The sequence below is a fragment of the Penicillium psychrosexuale genome (genome assembly GCF_028828465.1).
Source record: "Penicillium psychrosexuale strain IBT 29551 chromosome Unknown utg000002l, whole genome shotgun sequence".
NCBI lineage: Eukaryota > Fungi > Ascomycota > Eurotiomycetes > Eurotiales > Aspergillaceae > Penicillium > Penicillium psychrosexuale.
In genome coordinates, this window is record NW_026643187.1 from 6,574,555 (window position 1) to 6,595,705 (window position 21,151).

Here is a 21,151-nt window from a genome sequence, read left to right on the forward strand (position 1 = left end):
ATACCTTTAAAGAATAAGAAGCCTAGCCAATCCATACATGGTCGGGGCACTGACGCGGTCCAAATACTCGGGTCAATAATTTAAGCATTGATATCGTGAAGTTCACCTGGGGTACATGCCAATTCAGGCCAGTTTGTGGCGACGTCTTTCGTATTCAGTGAACTTACTCATGAGTATTTCCAGACTTATGGCATCTGGGCTCTCATCGTACTGCACAATTACTATCTTCCCCTCAAAAAGCTGAAGCATTGCTCGTAGTCCTTGACCAATTCAGTGCCTATGCCGGATGCAATGAGTCTTCGGTCCCCGAATAGGATGGCGATCACTGTACACACAGGAGCACACTTCCTGCCGCTCCACAATGTTGGCCGAACTTTTCCCATAAAGGCAAGAATATAGGATTCAGATACTTCATTGATATCAAAATGCTCAGCATCATGACCTCCACTATCAATGCAGAAGATCAACGGCAAATAACTGGAAGTTCGAGATGTAGTTGGAAAATTCAAAACCATCCAGACATTGTATCTCCATTGGAGGAAACGGAGGTTAAAAATGTCCATGCTGCTCAATTGCCTATTTTGGATTTTGAAGTAAGGAGAGAAAACGACTTCCAGGGAAGTTAGTTGGACGCACCGAACTACTAGAAACTTCCATATGAAAGACTACATAGAATATAGTGCATGCAATAAGAGTACGGATTAACTAATGGCTTATCCAATATTTACGGTATGACACTTAGGACCTTCCCACTAGGACATGGTAGATGCAGGTAAACACCATTAAAAAGGGAGGTTGGGATGGCTGCGCGAGATGTGTGAAAAACATATAATGTGAGAATTGGTGAAGGAAATAATAGGAGAAAACATAGGCAAACGAACAGATAGTACAATCGGACGGCCGCACCGTCTTGTTGACAATTTAAGTGCTCGAATGAACCATTTCTCCAATGATGAGCAGCATAAGGCCCACGCGGAGGTGGTGCTGTGTAATCCGATTCCTAGGGAATGCAAGAACCCCCTTTGACCGTCCGCATCTCAACTTCAGAATGAACGCGCCAGACTGCTTGCGTTAACGGTTGGAGGATGGTGCGATGGCTGTTCAGAGTGAAGGGACTGGTGTTACAAGTTGGAAATCAAGTGCAAGTAGTCCACCAGGAGCAATGTGGGAAAGTCATCGTATTTTGAAGAGATTAAGTCATATGCAGAGCGGTAAGACACATAACGGTGACGTCGCATGAGTGCCCAACGAGCTTGATCTTGGCCAGACAATCCGAAACCAGACTAGAAGCTGGCTTTCTAGAGTTGCTTAGCTGCCAGGGTTGACTGATATATCGGGATCATGTATAGTGGGGTGTGAAACCCGCTAAGGTTGCTGCATTCTCGATAGGCTTGGCGTCCCTGGGGCCTTGATGGCCGCCAACGTTTCGACAAGGCAGAATAGCTGTATAGTATCACACCTGAATCTCAGCCGTTGATTGACAGACTGAGCTTATCCGTTGGAGTGTGGTGTACATGGTCCTGTACGGCAGCCTGAAACCGGGAAAAGTCTGGCATCACATCCCTCGCAATGTCATGGTCTGATGGGGGTTTTCGGTTAACTGTAGTCGGCTTTCCGGGGGTGAAGCAATACTGTCAGGCCACCTTTTACAACCACGTTGATTTGCAGTCGCGCGAGACACTGTGTCATCCAGTAAGGCGCCGCACCAGTTGTCAGATGGAGGTGGGCCGTCTTGCGATAGTGTAGGTTAACTAGCTTTTTGAGAGTGAAAAGGGGAGTCTAATGTAAAATCAGGTAATGAACCTAAGGGAATGGGAATGAAGTTAGAAATACAATACAGAACTTATTCATTGGGTATCGAAAGAAACAAGAAAGACTCCACGAAGACGATGCAAGGGAATCTAGTAAAGACCGAGGTAAAGTTGAGCCTCCAGGCCACCTGCGATGTAGGTACAAATGCAACCAGGAAAGCGTTATGAAGAATCCTCGAAGCTGGAATCTGAGGAATCCGACATTGAGGAGTCCCTTATCGGGACAGGGACAGGAGCGCCGATACTTTCCAATCCTCGGGATTTTTCCAGAGCTCCATTGGAAGCATCGAGCTTTGCATTTGGATCAACACCAGCCTCCTTTCTGAGTCGCTCATAGTTATCGCCAGCTTCTTTGATCATCGCCTGGATCTCCACCTCACGAACTGCGATATCTGCCTTCTCCTTCCTCAGTTCCTCCATCCGGCTGATCATCTGTGTTTTTGCGACTTCCATAGATGTCAGAGACATGCGCAACCTTTCGAAACTGCTAGCCAGTCGTGGAAGAGATGTCACTTTGGGAGGAGTCTTCGGACGATCAATACCACCTGACTTGCCACGACCCATGGCCGCATGAACCTGAGCGGCTTCATAGGCAGCCTTTTCCTCCAAGTCAGAGTCATCTTCGTCGGAGATACCCTCAGCATCCTCAATGAGGTCACGCATTACTTCACGATCCTTCTGCTTCTTCTCGCGTTCTGCCTTTCGGCCGAGCGCCATTTTGCCATCCTCCGTGAAGGCCTCGAACCCTTCCGCAAAGTCCTCGTCGTCCCGAACTAGTCTTGTATCTTGTTCGACTTCTTTATCTCCTCTCACAACCGCATCCCAGTCGTCAGTGTGGGCCGCATTGTTCACGTCCAATGAAATGAACTCGTCCTCCTCCGCACCGTGTTCCATAGCTAGGCGTGCGCGCCGGGCTTTTTTCTCTCGGATCTCGACTTCGCTTGGGATATGTGCCTGTGCCGGGAGAGTCATAATCTCCCCAACCTTAGCTGCAACATCGACAACCTTGCTGGTTTCATCGTCGGTAATTGTCTTCGGCGTTGAGGGCGTGGAATCGCGAAGTTCCTTCAAGTAGTCATGGCTATAGGTAGGCCGGTCTTGGTCCTGACCGACTCGTGCAGAGATTTTCTCAGATAACAGCGAAGGAAGTTGACCGGCACTTTGTTCTATTGCCTTGCGTCCAAGACCGTGGCGTTTTGGTGGGACTACTTCGCTGCCTTGGTCTCCATCGTTTGACGTCTCGGGGCCGAAGGATAACTGCAACTTGGATCTCAGCTTCGGCCTAGAGGAAGCTGGGCGCTTAACGACCGGCTCTAGAAATCTCCATGTCAGCTTCGATCGTGGTAGGCGAATATCTAGGGTAGAAAAAAGTAATCTTAGCCCACATACCTGGCGCAACGCCTCCCTCGTCCTCCTCGTCATCCCTGCCAACCTTGCGGGGCTTTCTGCGATTGGCAAATTTGCTGCTCATATTTGGAATAACCTAGCAATCAAAAGAGGTAACGAAGCGATGCAAGTTGGTGGCGTGAGAGTGTGAACATGAAGCTGCCAGCTCTTATCGCATATCTCATATCCGGAATATCGTTCCTCCGGCACAGCTTGCACCAAACTCCCAAAGTCATCGCGGTATCTTGAATCTTGACAAACCCCAAGATACCAAGCAACTCGCCCAACATGCCTCAAGCTCAGCCTGAATTGAAGAAGGTTAGTGCTCCTGCTAATATGTGGGCAGTTTTTGTCCTGAGATCTCAGCTGACGTCGTGTCTTTCGTACAGTACATGGAGAAGCGGGTCTTCTGCCAACTGAATGGCAACCGCAAAGTCATTGGTATCCTTCGTGGCTACGATGTATGTGCACACCCATGATCCAGGCTTCGCTATGTCGGAGTTACCGCGGCTCGCCGTTGAGGACAGGAGGATGACGGTCCGATCGCACGCGGAATAACTAACCATCCTTTCGCGCAGGTCTTCATGAACATTGTCTTAGATGAGGCATTCGAGGAGAAGGATGGCGCAGAGAAGGTTGCCATTGGCATGGTCGTATGTTCAATCCCTATGGACTAGCTAAGATCCCCGCTAATGGATACGCGTTATCAGGTCATTCGCGGTAACTCCGTCGTGATGCTCGAGGCTCTCGAGCGCATATCCGATAAATAAGCTACGCATCTACACGCACAATCTACGACGTTTCTTTGATTGAAGGGGCACGCACATAGGCACCACTCGATCACCGAGTGCTGGGAAAAGAGCTAATGCTACTGGGAGTTTCTGGGTCGGTTTCTCTTATGGGAACAATCAAAACCTTTTTTCTGTTCTATTTTTTTCTGCTCGTTTGCTACGGCGCATTTTAGACGACTATGGCTATCCCAATGACTTTCTGACTGGTACGTCTACACTAGACATTTACCAGGGGGGATGAACACAAGGCACAGCTAGTTGGTATTGGAATCGGAAGATAAAGCTGAATCAATATTACGCCTGGGAGCATGCTTTGGCTCCATCCTCCTGCCTGGGTCGATGAGATAGGGTAGAGATAATAAAGAGATAATGATAAAATACATGTGATATTCGAAGGAACAACGTTGGATATTCATGTGGGTCGACCACCAAACTTGAGCTTCAGCTTGGGTGTAGACGTGGTAGGGGCTTTGGGGGTTGCGCTTTGCGCAGGTGATGGTCTGGGGATGTGAATTTTGGGGAAATGATTGGGAGTAGGAGTTCCTGGAGCCAGGCCAGTTTTGGACTGCTTGAACGTGATGCGGGTTGATGATGGTGCGTGCATGCCCTGGTCCTCGCGCTTGCGTTTCGAAGCCAGACCCATGCGGGGTTTGGTAGATCGATAGAAACGTAACTTGCCATGGCCTTGGTTTTGCACACTCCAATATCGAGGAAGTTTCATCCGCACGAGCTTGGAAGTGATTGGGTCGTACAGTGTACGGCAAAGGTCGGTGAGCTCGGAAAGCTCCAAGAGGCCCATGGACGGTGAATTACATGCTGCCCACATACATTCCTTCATAGATGTATCGCCAGAAAGCTCTCGTTTGAGGGCTTCGATGGCGCCAGGAATAGTCTGGCGTCGTGCGATGTCATCTCGGCGGATTTGGGTAGATGATTCTTGTTCGATGATCAAACCACCATTTTGGGAGGCTTCGGTTTGTTGAGGACGACCGAAAGCAATCTGTGCTAGGGCCTGACCTAGCAAACGTAAAGATTGGTGCCGTATCCAGAGCGAGGAATCGGCCGATAATGTGAACATAAGCCACCGAAGAAGCTCCGGGCTGTGGGAAATATCCAGGTCGATCAAGCATTGGAAGGCTTGCATCCGAAGAAGGTCATAGGTTCCTGCTCGCGTGTATGGAATGAAACGCATCAAATCCAGGTCCATCATCTTGGTTTGCATTAATTGCGCCTGGCATTGAAGAGCGGCGCGGGAGTAGAGGTTCTGGAAAGAGCTAGACCATTCGTCCATGCGTCGATATCGGTCAAACTCGGCGATAGCATCCTTGTCCAGTTGTTCCTCGGCCTGAGCCTCGAGGACACGTTCCATATCGAAATGGTCTAATTCCTCGTCCGTCCGCACCTCGCTCTTACCAAGCATCGCATGACAGAGGGACTTCATCAAGGAGGCAACATAGAAGTTATCCGAGTACTCATTGTTCGAGTTGTCATTGAACTTGAGTTTATCGAAAAGGAATCGCTTCACCCTTAATGGAGTTTTGCCACTATTGTCCCGGACTTTAGAGATTGCGTCAGGGATGACTTGCTGGAGGATGTAGGCCGCTCGGTCAGAGAAGTCATTCGATCGAGTCATGGGCGATCCCGGGAGACAGAAAAGCTCCTGGAACGCCTTCTCAAGATGATACAGTCCAACCCAATCAATCTCTTCCTTGGCATGTTTTACCAAGGCACGCGCAGCCGTAGTACGTATGCCATGGAAGTATCGACTATCCATGAGCGTTCGAACAAAGATCGTGGAAATCAGAGGGTGCTCTCGTTGAGCAGTCATGTATTGTAATGACTGATAATGTTAGCATAGTGACTCGACTTTTCAAGACAGCAATATAAATTACCTCGAGTTGGGCCACAACATCTCGATCTTGTTGAAGCTGCGAGAGATACATGTACCCTGGCATACCGAGAGACAGTTTACAGATCCACTCGAAGTCTGCATCCATTCGTATCCACTCATAGGATTCCTGTCCCATTCGCTCCTCGTCCTCTTTCGTCCAATCAGCCAAACGCCAAGCCTGTGTTTCTTCTTCGGTTTGAAGCACATCCCCCAGGCAGTACAGCAGAACCTCTTCTTGAACTTCCGTATCGCCCGAGGCCACGGCTCTTTCTCTTTGTTTTTTGTTGCGTTTGAGCCTTTTGTACTTCGTGTTGTATGGAATGTCGAATTTCGTCACGCCCTCCTTGATCTCAACGATGTGCTCATAAGGAGTTCCGTCTGCTTCGTGAATCCGAAGGGTCATTGACCCTGTGAAGACCGGCTGCACTGCGCCCGCGTAGACGTGCCGGACCTCTTCCTTCACGTCGCGCAAGAATGAATCCTTGTCGAGATCTCGAGGGGGTTGGGGTTCAGATTGGACTTGTCTGATCATCATTTCAACTACGAGCTTCTTCTTGTTGAATCGCTGGGTTGCTTGGAATCGTGGACATCCCGCCCCGTATACCCATTGTTGGAAGAATACGTCTAATTTCGCATGTCCCAGTCGCTCACAGGTTTTTTGGAACAGGGAGGATGTGACGGCTCCATTGGGTATATCACCCATGCGAGAGTTAAGAAAAAGTCGAGAAATAATGCGAGACATCGTGGCCTTACCACTCGCCTTGGTCAGTCGGCGATCGAGAATGAACAAGACCAAAGGCGCTTTCAATGCAACAAAGCGATATTCGGAGGGGTCAACCTTGAGAATGTTACCCATGTCGTATATAGAGGGGCGCTCAAAGTCTAAGTCGCAGACTTGATCAGACATCTGCTTCAATCTGAAACGGTACTCGTTGTTTCCGCAAAGCTTTCTCATGAACGTGTCTGTAATGTACCATGCCACACCCACCGTAACCCACGTATCCGAGGGCTCCGCAGGAATGATGTTGATTCCAGTCCACTGACAGGCCAGACCGTGCACCTGAGCCCGAGTAGAGTCATACATGGGGTCGATCATCTCGGCTGGGAAGAGCAGGTGGCTGCTGCATATTGACATACATGCAGTGGGAAGGCTATCCGTTGGTAGATCGTCGACGAAACAAATCTTGTAACTGCCGAATGGATAAGACCCGTACGACAAAGAAAAGAAGTCAATCGCCTGGGCCATGGGAAAACTGCTGTTTTGGACTTCGTCGGCTCTACCCGGGAGGCAGAATGCGTGCAAAGGAATAGCATTTTGGCCAAGTTGCTCATCCTGGTCACTTTCACGGAAGTCGGCCAGGTTGACATACTCGAATGGACCAATGGCGAAGCCAATTTGCAAGGCTCCCAATGGTGAATATGACGCAAATGAAACTGTTTTGCGGGTGTGGTCTTTGGGATCGACAATGTCATCTGTCAGGTCGCCGGAGCACACCACTGACATATCAAGGCCCTCGTCGTCCGGAGAAAGTTGGCGGGTTGGCGCTTTTGGGCGGGATGGGGTCGCTGCACCGGCCGCATCTTGGGTCTTCCGGTCGAAAACATAACCAAGCGAGCTGGGACATGTGATAGAAACCTCCCAGGTACATCGCGAGGACATATCATCCACACATGGGAACAAGGGACAGCCGATACCAGACTCGAGTGAGTTAGTGGTGTAGGCATGAGGATACCGTCGATCACCATTTTCGACACCGACGAATTGTAATCCATCCCGAATATTGTCGATAACAAATTCGATGTTCACTGTCAAAGCCGTGAATCGTGGAAGGTTTGCCTCTGGCGCCCTGGTACTCGAAGGACCATCCACATTGTCAACAGTAGATTGTAGCGCGATTTGATCCTGTGCTTCGGCCGAAGATGGATCTAGTTCATCGATGCGGACACCCTTTGGAATTGCGATGGGCAGGGTAGGTCTTGGGGGAGTTTGTAACAGGCTGTGAATCCTCGGTGTCAGTCGCTCGTGATAGTGTACACCGTAGAGTTGTAACGACTCGTAGTGATCTGTGTATTTTGTTGTTGCAGGCTTGCCGTTAACGCTCAGCTGCTTAATCTCGCCTTGTCGAAAATTCAACCAGATTGTCCCGAGATCTCTGCGGCGAGGGTGAATTGTGATTTCCGTCCTTCCTTTAAGGCTTTTGGATGCTAGATCAATCTCAAGTTCGACTTTTTGATGTCCCACACTGAATCCCAGATCAAACTGGCGTGCCGCGGCACCAGCGGGCAGTTCGACAACACTCGGCATGATATTCTCGTCGAGGCCTGCGGAAATGATGTCCCAGAGCCTGTCGTCCAGTATCGTGAAGATTCCTCAGTGACGAGATGCGCGGGGAGCGCTTCGAAGACCATCCACCGTCATATCCAACCAGACTCAATATGTGATTGTAGTATTGAGGGCGGAAAAAAAAATCGAAGAGCACTTCGCGTGGCGCAGATCGAGCTCCAGATGACGATGAAATGCGAGATGGGCGATTACGCGATTATGGTGCACGGTGTATCGCACGGCGCTGAGGTGGATCGTAGGTTAAAGGAAGATTTAAGTGAGGCGCAATAGGAAGATCGAGGGCAGATTAGCTGCAACAATGCGACTCAAGTCCGAACAATGCACTAGCAAATCCCGTGTGGTCTCAGCCAAGTTGAGCTTCCCTTGTTCGCGTTCCCGATGCGGAGCAAGGCACGTGATTTCAACCTGAAAATCCATCTTGAAACGCTTCCCACCTCTCCTTTTCTCCACGTATTCTTGAGCGTCGAGATTTGTGTTTAAAGGCATGATTTGATTCGCTGTGCATTTATCCATTATACCCACTTGTTTGCCGACCGCGCTATGAACTGAGGTGCTGGTGTTTCCCCCGACTATACCACAACTTTGCGCGGTGACACGGCCTAATCTTCAAAAATGAGCGCGATATATCGCATGGTCCAAGGTTGGTAATATGAAGCCTTTGACTAGCATATTTGTTCCGACTCACTTGCTAATTCGAACGTTCAACTCATACAGAGACCCAAGATTCCCTCTCCGACGAAGCCCTGCTACCCCTTAAGTCCTACAAATATTCGAGTGTCGATAAGTCGTTCATTTCTCGGTATATCTTGAAGCACTACGTATGACAACCTTACCTTGCCCGAACATCAACTCGGAATAAACAATTGACTCTTCCCCTAGTGGAATGCCTTCGTCGAACTTGTGCCGATGTGGATGGCCCCGAACATGGTGACCCTTCTTGGGTTCATGTGGATCGTGGCCAATATCTTCATCGTTCAGATTTTCGTCCCAGATATGGTGGGACCTGTGAGTGTTCCTGTTCCTTATTCGGTGGTTTATCGGAAGTGGCGAGTTAATCGGAAATTTCAGGGTCCCTCTTGGATTTACTTCAGCTTTGCGCTTGGCTTGTGGATGTGAGTGACCGGCTATCCCTCCATCCACGTGATTCTAACTCATACGAAATAGGTATTCGACCCTCGACAATGTGGATGGTAAACAGGCACGCCGAACCGGCACGTCTAGCGGACTCGGTGAACTTTTTGAGTTTGTACCGCCCTCCGAGAAGCCATGGATGGATCACTAACCAGGTACAGTCACGGTATCGACTCGTTGAACTGCACCCTGGCCAGTCTGCTTTCTACAGCCGCAATGGGCTATGGATCGTCGCAGCTTGGTGCTTGGACCGCACTCGTGCCTTGTCTGGCCATGTATTTCTCGACATGGGAGACGTTCCACACCCACACGCTCTACCTCGGCTACTTCAATGGCCCGACTGAGGGCCTCCTTATCATCTGTGGAATTATTATTTCCTCCGGAATATGGGGCCCTGCGATGTGGTCTAAACCCATCATTGGATTCCTTAACTTCCCCCAAATCTTCGGCAACAACTCCGTCAAGGACCTCTGGGTCCCATTTCTCATGGCTAGTTTCTTCCTCGCACATCTCCCCGGGTGTATTATGAATGTAGCTGCGGCGCGTAAGAAGCAGGGTCTGCCGTTCGCCCCGTTGCTTAAGGAGTTGGTGCCTATCCTCGCCTTCACTTTCTGCAACATCGCATGGCTGTTCTCGCCTTATTCGACTGTTCTTTCTGGGAACCACCTCATTTTGTTCTGCTGGATTATCGCATTCGTCTTCGGACGAATGACCACCATGATCATTTTGGCCCATCTTCTGAGACAGCCCTTCCCCCTTTGGACAGTGATGCAGGCTCCCCTCATTGCTGGGGCGGTCCTCATCAACCTGCCCATGATCGGGTTCCCGGTCATTGCCCCATGGCTGGAACTCCTATATCTCTGGGTGTACCTGGTCTTCGCCCTGGTTATCTACATGCATTGGGCGGTCCTCGTCATCAACCGCATCACCACTTTCCTCGGCATCAACTGCCTTACTATCCGAAAGGATAAGGCCGCTGCGAGAGACAGAGCCTATCGCAACCTCGGTGAATCGTCCCACATCGATCAGTCTCGCGCTTCGACTGACACATCCAAGACACATTAACTTAGTATGCGCCACACTATCTTCTATGGACGAATTGACGATCGACACTAGTTCCCCGTTAGAGTGGCCAAAAGCGCCCTGGCCGGCGCATTGTTTAATTGTTCAACCTCATTGTAATTATGAACATGTCCATTCCTTCTACGTGTGTTATCATCTTGATATGATGAGAGATATAACAAATCCCAGAGGGGTGGATTTTGATGAAATCCAGCATGGAAATTGTACCCTGCTATTCTGCGCTTCTGTACTTACAAGATTATTAATATTTGTGATTAGATCCAAATGAATCAAATGAAACCCAGTTCAAGTTCATTAATCGAGAGAAATAATACAGGAAATTAGAAAAGGTACGCCCAAAGAAGAACAATCAACGCTGGCGAAAAGAGCAAAACAGAAAAAATCACAAAAACACCGCCAACAAAAAGTTCAAATGGGATTCTGCTCCCAACTTTTCATTTGTTTCCTCCAAGTCCAAGAGCGTCAGTCAGACCTCCCAGACCAAGTCCATTGATTATTTTATCCAATCCAAGACTGCCAAGCAGTCCATTCAACAATCCACCGAGACCAAGACCATCAAGCAGACGACCAACCAAGCCAAGCACACCAGTAAGCAACAAGCCAACGGCAGCGATGATCTGGAACAATGGCTCAGAGAGCAGACCCCAGAGGGGGTTCAGCGCTTTCTTGGCGTGAGGCATATCAGCAATGCGTTTCTTGCCGTTGTCAATGGTCTTGACAACCGTCTCAGTGAGCTCCTTGATCAGGTCGGCAAGCTGGTACTCCTCAGGAGTGGCATCGCGAGAAGCAGCGCGCGCCTTAGCGGTCGCGGCGATGCGTCCATCGGGGTCAAGTGCGCGGATGGCTCCGTTGCACTCTTGCAGAATGCGGCCGCCTTCTTCGAGGAGCGGCTTGACGGTTTGAACAAGCTTCTCCTCGTCAAGGTCCTCCTTCTTGGTGTGGTCGGCTTTATCGCAGGCCTGGAAGTTATGTCAGTATGTTACTTTGAAGTCTTCAATGTCGGGTTGGAACTTACCTCAGTGATCTGCTTGCACACAGGCTTGACTCGGTCAAGAGTCTGGCTAAGGATAGAGATCATCTTCTCGGCGAGCTGTCGGTCGGACTCGGCCTTCGCCGCAGCCTCCTGTTCTTCGGCCGTGGGCCCCTCCTCCTCGGGCTCGGGGATGTTCTCAAGCAAGGTACATTCGCCGATCTTATTGCCATCGTTATCAATAACATAGCCGTTATCATCGATACTCTTGCCGATCAGCGTGGCAAGGTTACCCGCAGTCAGCTTGCCAATAAGGTTGCCGTCCTTATCGCGGACTTCGCCCTCCTTATTAACCTTGCGACCAGACATAGGGTTGACATCTCGCTTCTTCTCCTCAGGCTCCCAGCGCTCGGCCTTACCGATAGAGTTGCCGTTCTTATCAAGGACATCACCCTCCTCGTCAACCTTGCGGCCAAGGAGACGCTTGGCGTCGCCTTCGATTAGACGTCCGATGATCTTGTCACCGTCTTGTACAACTCCATCCTTACCGACAATAGCGTTATCGAATCCAAAGAATGGACCTTCAGCCTTATCTTGCTCAGCGCCAGGGATAAGCCCGGCGCGCCCAACAACCTTACCATTGTCACCCCAGATCTGGCCCTTGCCATCGACCTTGCATCCAGCGAGGCGCTTATCACCTTCGAGGATACGTCCAACGACAGCACCAGTGGCGGGGTCAACAACGTTACCAGACTTATTAACGACCTTGCCATCGAGAATAGACAGGTCTTCTTCAGGAGCGGGCTCCTCCTCAGGGGGCTCGTAGGGCTCAGCACGGCCCTTGACATTACCGTACTTATCGGTGATCTCTCCATCCTCGTCGACAGCACGACCACGAAGCTTCTTAGCCTCGCCTTCGACAAGCTTACCAACAATGGATCCCTCATCATCCTCGACGAATCCATCCTTGGTCACAAAGAGGTTTTCCATGCCAGCGAAGATACCCTCGGGCTTGCTCTCGATCTCATCCTCGGGGATGAGCTCCACACGGCCAATGACCTTCTTTCCGTCGTAAATCTCACCCTCGTCAATCTTCTTACCAGCAAGCTCCTTGGGGTTACCCTCGACAACACGGGCAATCGGATAACCGTCGGGTCCGATGACATAGCCAGCCTTATTGCAGGTAAGGCCATTGACAGCAGAGAAGTCAGGACCAGCCTCTTCCTCCTCCTCGGGCTCTTCCTCAGGTTCAAGGCGCTCAGCCCGTCCAATGACGTTGCCCTTGCGGTCGAGAATCTCGCCATCCTCGTCAACGCCACGCCCGCTCAGTTTCTTCGCATCGCCTTCGATCAGACGGCCGACGCGGGTCGAGTTCTCGTCGACCACAAAGCCGTCTTCACCGACAACGAGGCCCTCTAGACCGGAGAAGGGGCCTTCGTCGCCATCGTGTTCCTCGATCGGGAGTGCCTTGGCTTTGCCGATCACATTGCCGCGGTTGTCCCAGAACTGGCCCTTGTCGTCGAGTGTTGAGCCGAGCTTGGCCAGTTTCTTGGGGTCGCCTTCGGTCACTTGGCCAACGGGCTTGCCGGTTTCTTGGTCAATGATGTAGCCGAGCTTGTTGCAGACCTTGCCTTCGAGGGTCTCCAGTCCGGGGATAATTTCCTCGGCGTCCTCGGCAGCATCCTCGGCGGTGTCCTGGGCATCTTCGGCGGTCTCTTCGGCTCCTTCGACCTTGTCGTCGAGGGCATCGGTGGCACCTTCGGCGGTCTCTTCGGCAGTGTCCTTGGCGTCTTCGGCGGTCTCTTCAGCGGTATCTTCGGCGCCTTCGACCTTGTCGTCGAGGGCATCGGTGGCATCTTCGGCGGTCTCTTCGGCAGTGTCCTTGGCGTCTTCGGCGGTCTCTTCAGCGGTATCTTCGGCGCCTTCGACCTTGTCGTCGAGGGCATCGGTGGCACCTTCGGCAGCATCTTTGGCGTCTTCGGCGGTATCTTCGGCACCTTCAACCTTATCTTCGGCGGTATCTTTGGCGTCGTCGACATTGTCCTCGAGGTTAATCTTCCCATCTTCGGCGGTGTCCGTAGCATTTTCTGCGTCGGGGGCGGCATCTTCGGCAGTAGACTTAGCCTTGTCGACATTCCCTTCGGCATCGGAAAGATCATTCTGAGCATCCTCGTACTGATCCTCAACATCTTCCTTCGCACCATGGACCTTGTCAGTGGCATCACCAGTGGCATCACCAGTGGCCTCTTCGATGGCCTTCTTCTGATCCTCAACAGGAATCAAATCAACACGGCCAATGGCATCGCCATCTTCATCGACAATCTCACCGTCGTCATTGAGGGTATACCCGATAAGATCTTCAGGGTCACCCTCCACAATGCGGCCGACAATCTGACCGGCAGCGTTCTTGATAACACCGCCATCAGAAACAGGAAGGCCTTCAAGCTGAGCGATATCCGTAACAACATTCTCGAGATCAACCTCTCCGACGTTCTCCTGAGCGTCATCGGCGGTTTGCTTAGCTTCGTCCGCGACCTCGTGCAGGATATCGACGCGACCAATCAAATCACCTTCCTCGTCAACAATCTCGCCGTCATCGCCAACAGTCTGTCCGACGAGATCCTCTGGATCCCCCTCGACAACCTTGCCAATGGGGTTCCCATCCTGTCCGAGGATATTGCCGTCCTCGGCGACATCAAGACCCTTCAAGGCAGACAGGTCAAACGGCACGGGTAGGTTATCGGTAGCAGTCTTGGTGGCATCTTTGGCCCCATTTGTGACACTTTCAGTACTCTTCTTGGCTGTCTCCTTCGTCTTGTTGGCGACATCCTTAGTCTTACCGGCCAAGCTGGAGCCGCCGCCGCTGAGTGGGGCTGCGGAGCCGGAGACAGAAGGCGCCTGGGATGCGGCGTCGTCGGGTGGGGAGACGGGGCGGCGCTGCTCGGTGCGTCTCTTTGACTTAGGGGAGGGTGTCTCTGGGATGGATTGCTCGTCGACGTCGTCTTCGAGTGGCTCGGGGGCTTTCTGGGAGAGCTTGCGGGGTGTGGCGGTCTTTTTTGTGACCTTGGGGCTTCCGGTGACAGTGCTGGGCTTGCTGGCTGTGCTGGAGCCGGAGGCTTTGCGGTCTTTGGCGGGGGTTCCGGCCTTGGAGCCCAGCTTGGGGGTGCTTTGTTCACGGCGGGGGAGGACATGGTTGTTTCGAGTTTGGATATTTTGGTTTCAGATGAATTGTTGTGTTATACAGAAATCAAAATCCAGTCGGATAATTGCAAATTGGAATGCAGTTGTGTCCGCTAAAGGCGTGAGTATACTTCGTAAAGGCGTATGTGTGAAATATAATGTACAATTCCCGGGAACAGGTATAGTTCGGGAGTATAGTAGTTATGTTGTTTTTTCTAGATGATAGAAATAGAATAGGAATGAATAACGAAGAGAATAAATCCTGGAACGATTACTGGTGTTTATAAGAAGAGGTCAGTGACTCTGATATCATCGCAGAAGTCCATCATAGCTGTCTACCTAGAAGCTGTAACCAGGCAGGACACATGCAGAGCTTACTACGTCATGGACCATTGATATCATAACGCCTTTTCCTATAATCATTTCTTGAAATCCCAGTTCGGTGGATCGGCATAGAGCTAATCTACACGATGCTCGGTTAGGGCGTGATAGGCGCCGTTAGAATACCATCATCGGCATCATTGAGCGGGGCAATTAGACGTGCCAAGCAGAGATGATTTGTCTGGGAATTGGTCGATCGATGCGATACTTCCAGGGTAGGCTCACGAATCAGAGGCCCGAGACTGGGATATTGAGGGGAATGTGGCTGAATCTGAGTTAGAATGAGGGTGGAGGTGGAGCTCTGTGCTACTCCAGCATGGAGGCATATATGTCTGATTCGTTGCATGAATAACTGCAATATCGAATCCATCCATGCCATGTTCCTGGCCAGGTACGTCAAGTCCCAAGGTTCTAAATTATCTGGACAATAAAATATGCCCAAAGCAACATGATTGGTCAAATGGTAGCATATCCATGGATATTCCCCGAAACCACGCTATGCCAAACGTGGGCGAACAAATCACAAAGAGCTATCAGAAAGACCACATGTGCATATGTGAAAGTCGCCTCCGCTACCTGTCACTGTCCTTGTTTCAGGAAAAAATCAAAGGTCACCAGCTGCACTTCGAATCGCATTACATCAGAAGTCATATGAGAACCCTTGAACAGTGCAACTATCCATAACTCGCTTCCCCACGTAAACAGTTAATATACAAGATAGGAATCATTTACCCAGATTGTTCAATGACGATGCTCAAATATATTCGCATTCGCATATTATTCGCAAGTCGTAGATTCAGCCCTAAACAAGAGAAACCCCAAGTAAAACCGGATAATGGTCGGGGTAGGTCCCTGTCAGAGGTATGAGGTATGATATCATTTCAATCTATTTGGGTGGAGAGTTCAGCCACACAAGTCATTGGCTGATATCATCGTGCAAATTCAAGAAATATTGTTTCAAAGTTCCATGGTATTCTCTAAATGGTAGACTTGATATCTTGTAGTTGCAATATACTATATTATATTGTAACTCGTGCAACTGCTACTCCGCATGTACGCGAATTCTCCGGTTATCAACTACCGAAATCAAAATTTGCCTCCACACCTCTTGGCGTCTGTGCATTTTTTTCTTTTTTGGATCGATCGACTCTACGAAGTATATTGAATGATATTGTGCTAAGATACTAAACGATAGCAGGGCCTTGAACATATATTGCAGGATATAAGATGTTCTCATCCAAATCTGACACCCTATTCTTGTTTTATATTCTAGAGTCTAGACCAACCCTCCATAATATAAACAATACTTGTATTTGCTCATCCAATCTCAAGATCACTCTATACTTGACTCCCGATCGAGATCGATCGGTGTCTCTTCTCGTTGGTACACCCTGAGCAAGACTTTAGTGTTCGCCACCGACTATTGCCCGAAATGGATAGGATGAACAGAATGCATGGTACTCTAGCCACAACAACGTATGTTCAGAAGTTAAAATAAATTGATAGTTGCTCATCATGGACGCTTTATTTTGTACAACCAAAAATAAATTCGTAGCATTACCTTGGAAGGTAACTATGGCTGTGCTATTGTGGCTGTGCTGATAAATTATGTAATCAGGGTCTGTGGCGGGCCATTTTATAACTAGTCCGTGATTCCTCCTGAGAATGCATTAGAAACACCAGGATCCCCGCCCCGGGGCTCAGAGCAGTCACTGAGGAAGAAGCGTCCAAGATTATCCCGTGGAAAGACCACTGTGCCCTCGCAGTCCGCAGTTTCATTAACTTCTTCGGGAAACTGTCCCGATCCAGCTCGATATTGCTACATACCCATTCTACACAGATGAATACAGTCGTCACTCAAGGCTAGAAGGCTTCACCACTACATCTCCGCGGAATGTACTCCGTATCCGCGAGGTATTCGTGTCTCTTGGCGGCTCCACTCCGGCCCCGAGCTCCGCTATCTTAACGGCGAATCTAAAGTCGAACGTCTCCTATGATGTACTCCAGACTCCATATGGATCGAAGAATTATGTGCGATATAGTTGACTATTTGCGTTGGTGATGACATACGAAGTTTGCTTTTTGATACTAGAGAAGGGAGCGGCAGAAGTATGTACGACAATATATATTAGGCTTATGAATTGTTGAAATGAAAGATGAGTAGAACTGAAATCTCCAACAAGAAATGCAAAGTCTTCTATGTTCCTTGTAAAGCTTAGCAACAAGAAAGAAATAACATGGCAGTTCATAGAAACATTCTTAAATCCTTCAGCTAACAGACGAGGAGCAACGTCAAGATATCTGAATCGCGCTAGATGTGGCAATTATTTCCGTAACCATTGTATACGAGCGTTATTTTTAGTTGGAGAAGCTGCTTTAATTTCAGCCACTAGGCCCTAATTGAGGCCGTTATCCAAGGCGCTTGAGACCCACTGCTTAATAGACGCGGTCAGCTTCGGTATATTAAACGCATTTGATTGTTCGAGCTAGTATAGCTTTCTCGTATAGAATTAGGCTAAGCATCGTTAGCGTCGCCTAATCTCCACCATTTTAGGTTCCACCAGGGACCGATGTCACCCTGCCCAGGTACTTGGCCATTTCAAGCTTAGCCCTTGTAGTGTCGAGATGTTTTGAAACTGCCACACTTACTCCTTTCATTTTTCGTTTTCTTTCTCATGTAAGGTCTTTGGTTGTCATCCAAATTACATATTCTCACCTTTCCTTATAATTTTGAAACGGCGAGGGCATGATTCACAAGTGGTTCCTCTGGCTCGCCTGCCTGGCAGGGGGTGGAGTCGAGGCATTGTCACTCCACCAGCGGGATAAACCGGCAATTGTCAAGATCCCAGTCCAACGCGCAGCTAACGTTGCCACTCGGCTTCAGAAACGAATCTCTACAGTCTCGGCACCATTTGAAGTTCAGGTATGGCTTCCTTGCTGTAGTCTCTACATAAAATGACTGACCCCCTTTATAGGAGGAACCAGAATTTCCAAGGTTCTTTTCCAATGTGACTATAGGCACGCCGCCTCAGGAGATCCAAGTTCGATTGGATACAAGTAGCGGGTATCTCGCGATAACCGCGTCCAACTCAAACTATTGTGAATCGACAAACGAAGAAGGATACTTCAACATCAGTAGCTCCTCAACGTATCAGGTCCTCGATCACGATTTCAATGCGACATATTATCAGGGCCATATTCTGACGGGAGACTTCGCAAACGAGAAAGTGGGGATCAATGGAGCCATTATACCCGCCATGGAACTAGGTGTCAACTTTGGAATTGATGGTGACAATGTTCTTGGCCTAGGATACCTTGTGGGCCCAGAATCAGATGCCCCTGCGAGGATCCTCCAGGCCTTGATAAAAACCGGTGACATCAAATCAGCCGCGTACAGTCTGTGGATGGATGACTCCATTGGAACCACAGGAAGCATTCTCTTTGGCGGTGTCAACACGGCAAAGTACGTCGGAGAACTGCATACCATGTCTATTCCAGCTATCAACGGCGTCCACCATCTCCCCGTAGCCCTGGTGACAGGGATTGCAGTTCAAGCCGGCGGTGCCTCCAAGAACACGACATCCGATTTACCTTTCTACGTGGCTCTGGACTCGGCGGTGTCATGGACATATCTCCCAGATGGAGTTGTCGAACAGATCTATAAAGACTTGGGTGCTTGGTATTATGGCGATGTCGGGAGACTCAACTGCACCGTGGGACAAAAAGGCTACAATGTGACATTTACATTCAGCGATTTCGATCTTAGTATCCCAGTGAGTGATTTCATCCTGGGGGGCGATGGCGAGGTATGCATTTTCAGCATTGTACCCAGTGGCGGACAAACCGCAGTGCTAGGTGCTACGTTTTTGCAGAGCATCTATGTGGTCTATGATTTGTCCAACAACGAGATATCCATAGCGCCGACAAACTTCAGCTCGGGTGAAGACAACATCTTGGAAATCGGCAGTGGGTCCAGTGCGATCTCTGGGGCGGCGTCTGTGTCGGTCACTACATCTGCCATAGTCCCAACCACTGTCATTGAACCAAATCCGATCAGATTTTTTCCTCCTACCTCCGTTTCAAGTGCCCAGAGTGCCACTTCGACTAGCAAGGGCGGGGCAATTGCTCCGACTGGAAGTCCCAACAAAGTTATGGCTGGTCTTATTGGTGCAGGGCTCCTAATCGTGCTATAATATTATCCGAGAAGGGTGAATCCATCCCAGTCAGTGATTCAATCCAGGGTGATTGCGAGTGGCCAGATATTCAGCCTTGTACCCGCAATGCTAGGTGATGTGGTTTTTGTAATATACATAAGACATTGAATGTGAGGGTAGGAGGTAAGATAGTAGGACCTTCTACATTGTCAGACTCTGTTATAAATGATTCAAATTCATCTCAGTCAGGGGGCGAGGTCTTATCAGCTTCCTCTGTCGCTTTCTTGGTCTCTAATGCCCCTCAAAATATAATGTTCTGGGGTTAGCTTGAGCCGCTTATCCAATATCAGTGCTCTACTTAACAAGAGAATAGAAAAGAACACATATCAAGGTCATGTGAGCGCACCGGGTCTAGACAGCGAGCCGGGTAATCACTGAGTAATCAACTAGCCCGATGGATAAGAGAGTCTCTAGTATCCTATAGAGAAGATCGCATGATTTGTATGAGTTAGGTAAACCAACGACCAAGTACTATAGTACAGGAGTTGGGAGTAATGAGTGCAGGATCGGTCCTCATAGGGCCGTACATGATCACATGACAGATTTCTGGGATCTCACTAGCATAGCCCGTGAATATATCAATTCGCAGGTAGAATGTATCAAGGTGAAATCTAGCAGCGAGGTGGGTCAAAATCAAACCCGCTCTTGTGGAAGAGCCCAATCTTCCGTATGGGGCTCACGCCGCCGAGCGTGAGCTTTCTTCCGCTGCCGTCTCTCTGGACTGAGTTTCGCCATTGGAATTGCAGAACATGGCCAGGAAGGTATCTCTATCAAGATCTCCATTGACAAGCCTACTTTTGTTTTTGACGGACCCACCGTGTAAATGATGCTCTCTGGTGGAAGACGAATCGTAAGCGCGGGCAACGTCTCCATTAAAGACCTGAGCAGAGTGATCGATGTCGGTGTTTGTATAACAGTGCTTGATATGGCTGGGAGATTGGATATTGTCGGTACCATCGAAAGAGGTGCTGTTACTTTGGCGATCTAGGGGTGGCGAGATATGATTAGCAAGGGATGAGATGGTTAAGTGAGCGGACAGAGACACCTTGATCATGACCCGGTGGATGACCTCTGACGAACCCCATGGAGCGAACTTGCTCATCCGAAAAGGAAAAGGAGCGCGTCTCAAGGGAACGGTCACGATCCTGAGTGTAGGTGGCGAGACCCCACTCACTATGACCTAGTGGAAGCTCTAGGGCCGAGTGAGAGGCTCCATGGGCATTCACCGAAGGATGAGGGGCCGATAGGTATGCTTCCATTTCCCGACTTGAGGGACCGGATGCTTGAGTTGGGCAGATCGGCATAGCTTATAGTAGCATGAGCGACTAAGGGTAGTAGAAGAGGAAGACCGTGGGAAAACTAAAGTGGGCGCGACAAGAGCCGGGGCAGACGGCTCTTAAAGAGCGTCCATGACAGGGGGTAACAATGCAGTACGCAGATATGCCGATAACGATCTAGTCGAATGCAGGATGATCAGATCACAAGTGGCGGCAGGTGCGGATGGTAATGAGGGTCTGATCGCCCAGGCGATTGGGCGAACCAAGCATAGGTATTAAACGACGGGGCGGTGAACTCAATCTGAGAGGCAATCGTTACGGTGGCTTGACATTAGTACCGGACTGTATAGATATCATAGCAGATGAGAAGATTGACAGGGGAAAGATTTACCCAGTAAAGCAGACAGGAAATTTACAAGGACAGATATATCTCGAGATTCTGCTGTCGGTCGCGACTTTCTTGGGGAGTACTGTACATACGAGACACTCTCCTCCCAGCAACCAAAGAATAAAGCGCCTGGGAAAAAGAATAGCGGACAGCCAAACACAGCAAGCCACTGCTGCAATTGAACAGCCTGGATGCATTAGCCCGCCGTATTCGCCTACGCGCCGAATCATTGATCGTAGGATTGTCTAGCCTCCAAATCACTTCGCATTAGCGGCTCTTCGATCCCATGGAACGCAGTGAACGC

The 21,151-nt window shown here is 49.7% G+C and overlaps 7 protein-coding genes across 7 annotated transcripts; 3 read left to right on the forward strand and 4 right to left on the reverse strand.

Annotated features, from left to right (window-relative positions):
* Window positions 1-1,973: 1,973 nt before the first annotated feature.
* On the reverse strand, window positions 1,974-3,282 carry N7518_003607 (uncharacterized protein; the record flags this gene model as incomplete). The annotated part of the gene is made up of 2 exons (XM_057184534.1): window positions 1,974-3,166; window positions 3,201-3,282. 2 exons carry the CDS (start codon window positions 3,280-3,282, stop codon window positions 1,974-1,976), a joined length of 1,275 nt encoding a protein of 424 aa, XP_057045984.1.
* Window positions 3,283-3,485: 203 nt separating this feature from the next.
* N7518_003608 (putative small nuclear ribonucleoprotein SmG) lies at window positions 3,486-3,967 on the forward strand (the record flags this gene model as incomplete). The annotated part of the gene is made up of 4 exons (XM_057184535.1): window positions 3,486-3,515; window positions 3,587-3,658; window positions 3,776-3,850; window positions 3,908-3,967. 4 exons carry the CDS (start codon window positions 3,486-3,488, stop codon window positions 3,965-3,967), a joined length of 237 nt encoding a protein of 78 aa, XP_057045985.1.
* Window positions 3,968-4,400: 433 nt separating this feature from the next.
* N7518_003609 (transcription initiation factor TFIID subunit TAF2) lies at window positions 4,401-8,184 on the reverse strand (the record flags this gene model as incomplete). Its single annotated transcript, XM_057184536.1, has 2 exons — window positions 4,401-5,828; window positions 5,881-8,184. 2 exons carry the CDS (start codon window positions 8,182-8,184, stop codon window positions 4,401-4,403), a joined length of 3,732 nt encoding a protein of 1,243 aa, XP_057045986.1.
* Window positions 8,185-8,835: 651 nt separating this feature from the next.
* N7518_003610 (uncharacterized protein) lies at window positions 8,836-10,419 on the forward strand (the record flags this gene model as incomplete). Its single annotated transcript, XM_057184537.1, has 6 exons — window positions 8,836-8,863; window positions 8,938-9,041; window positions 9,103-9,228; window positions 9,292-9,335; window positions 9,388-9,465; window positions 9,516-10,419. 6 exons carry the CDS (start codon window positions 8,836-8,838, stop codon window positions 10,417-10,419), a joined length of 1,284 nt encoding a protein of 427 aa, XP_057045987.1.
* A 452-nt stretch (window positions 10,420-10,871) lies between these two features.
* N7518_003611 (LEA domain protein) lies at window positions 10,872-15,604 on the reverse strand (the record flags this gene model as incomplete). The annotated part of the gene is made up of 3 exons (XM_057184538.1): window positions 10,872-11,396; window positions 11,453-14,573; window positions 15,552-15,604. 3 exons carry the CDS (start codon window positions 15,602-15,604, stop codon window positions 10,872-10,874), a joined length of 3,699 nt encoding a protein of 1,232 aa, XP_057045988.1.
* Window positions 15,605-17,714: 2,110 nt separating this feature from the next.
* On the forward strand, window positions 17,715-19,161 carry N7518_003612 (uncharacterized protein; the record flags this gene model as incomplete). The annotated part of the gene is made up of 2 exons (XM_057184539.1): window positions 17,715-17,891; window positions 17,944-19,161. 2 exons carry the CDS (start codon window positions 17,715-17,717, stop codon window positions 19,159-19,161), a joined length of 1,395 nt encoding a protein of 464 aa, XP_057045989.1.
* Window positions 19,162-19,815: 654 nt separating this feature from the next.
* Window positions 19,816-20,486, reverse strand: N7518_003613 (uncharacterized protein; the record flags this gene model as incomplete). Its single annotated transcript, XM_057184540.1, has 2 exons — window positions 19,816-20,166; window positions 20,220-20,486. 2 exons carry the CDS (start codon window positions 20,484-20,486, stop codon window positions 19,816-19,818), a joined length of 618 nt encoding a protein of 205 aa, XP_057045990.1.
* Between the last annotated feature and the right edge of the window lie 665 nt (window positions 20,487-21,151).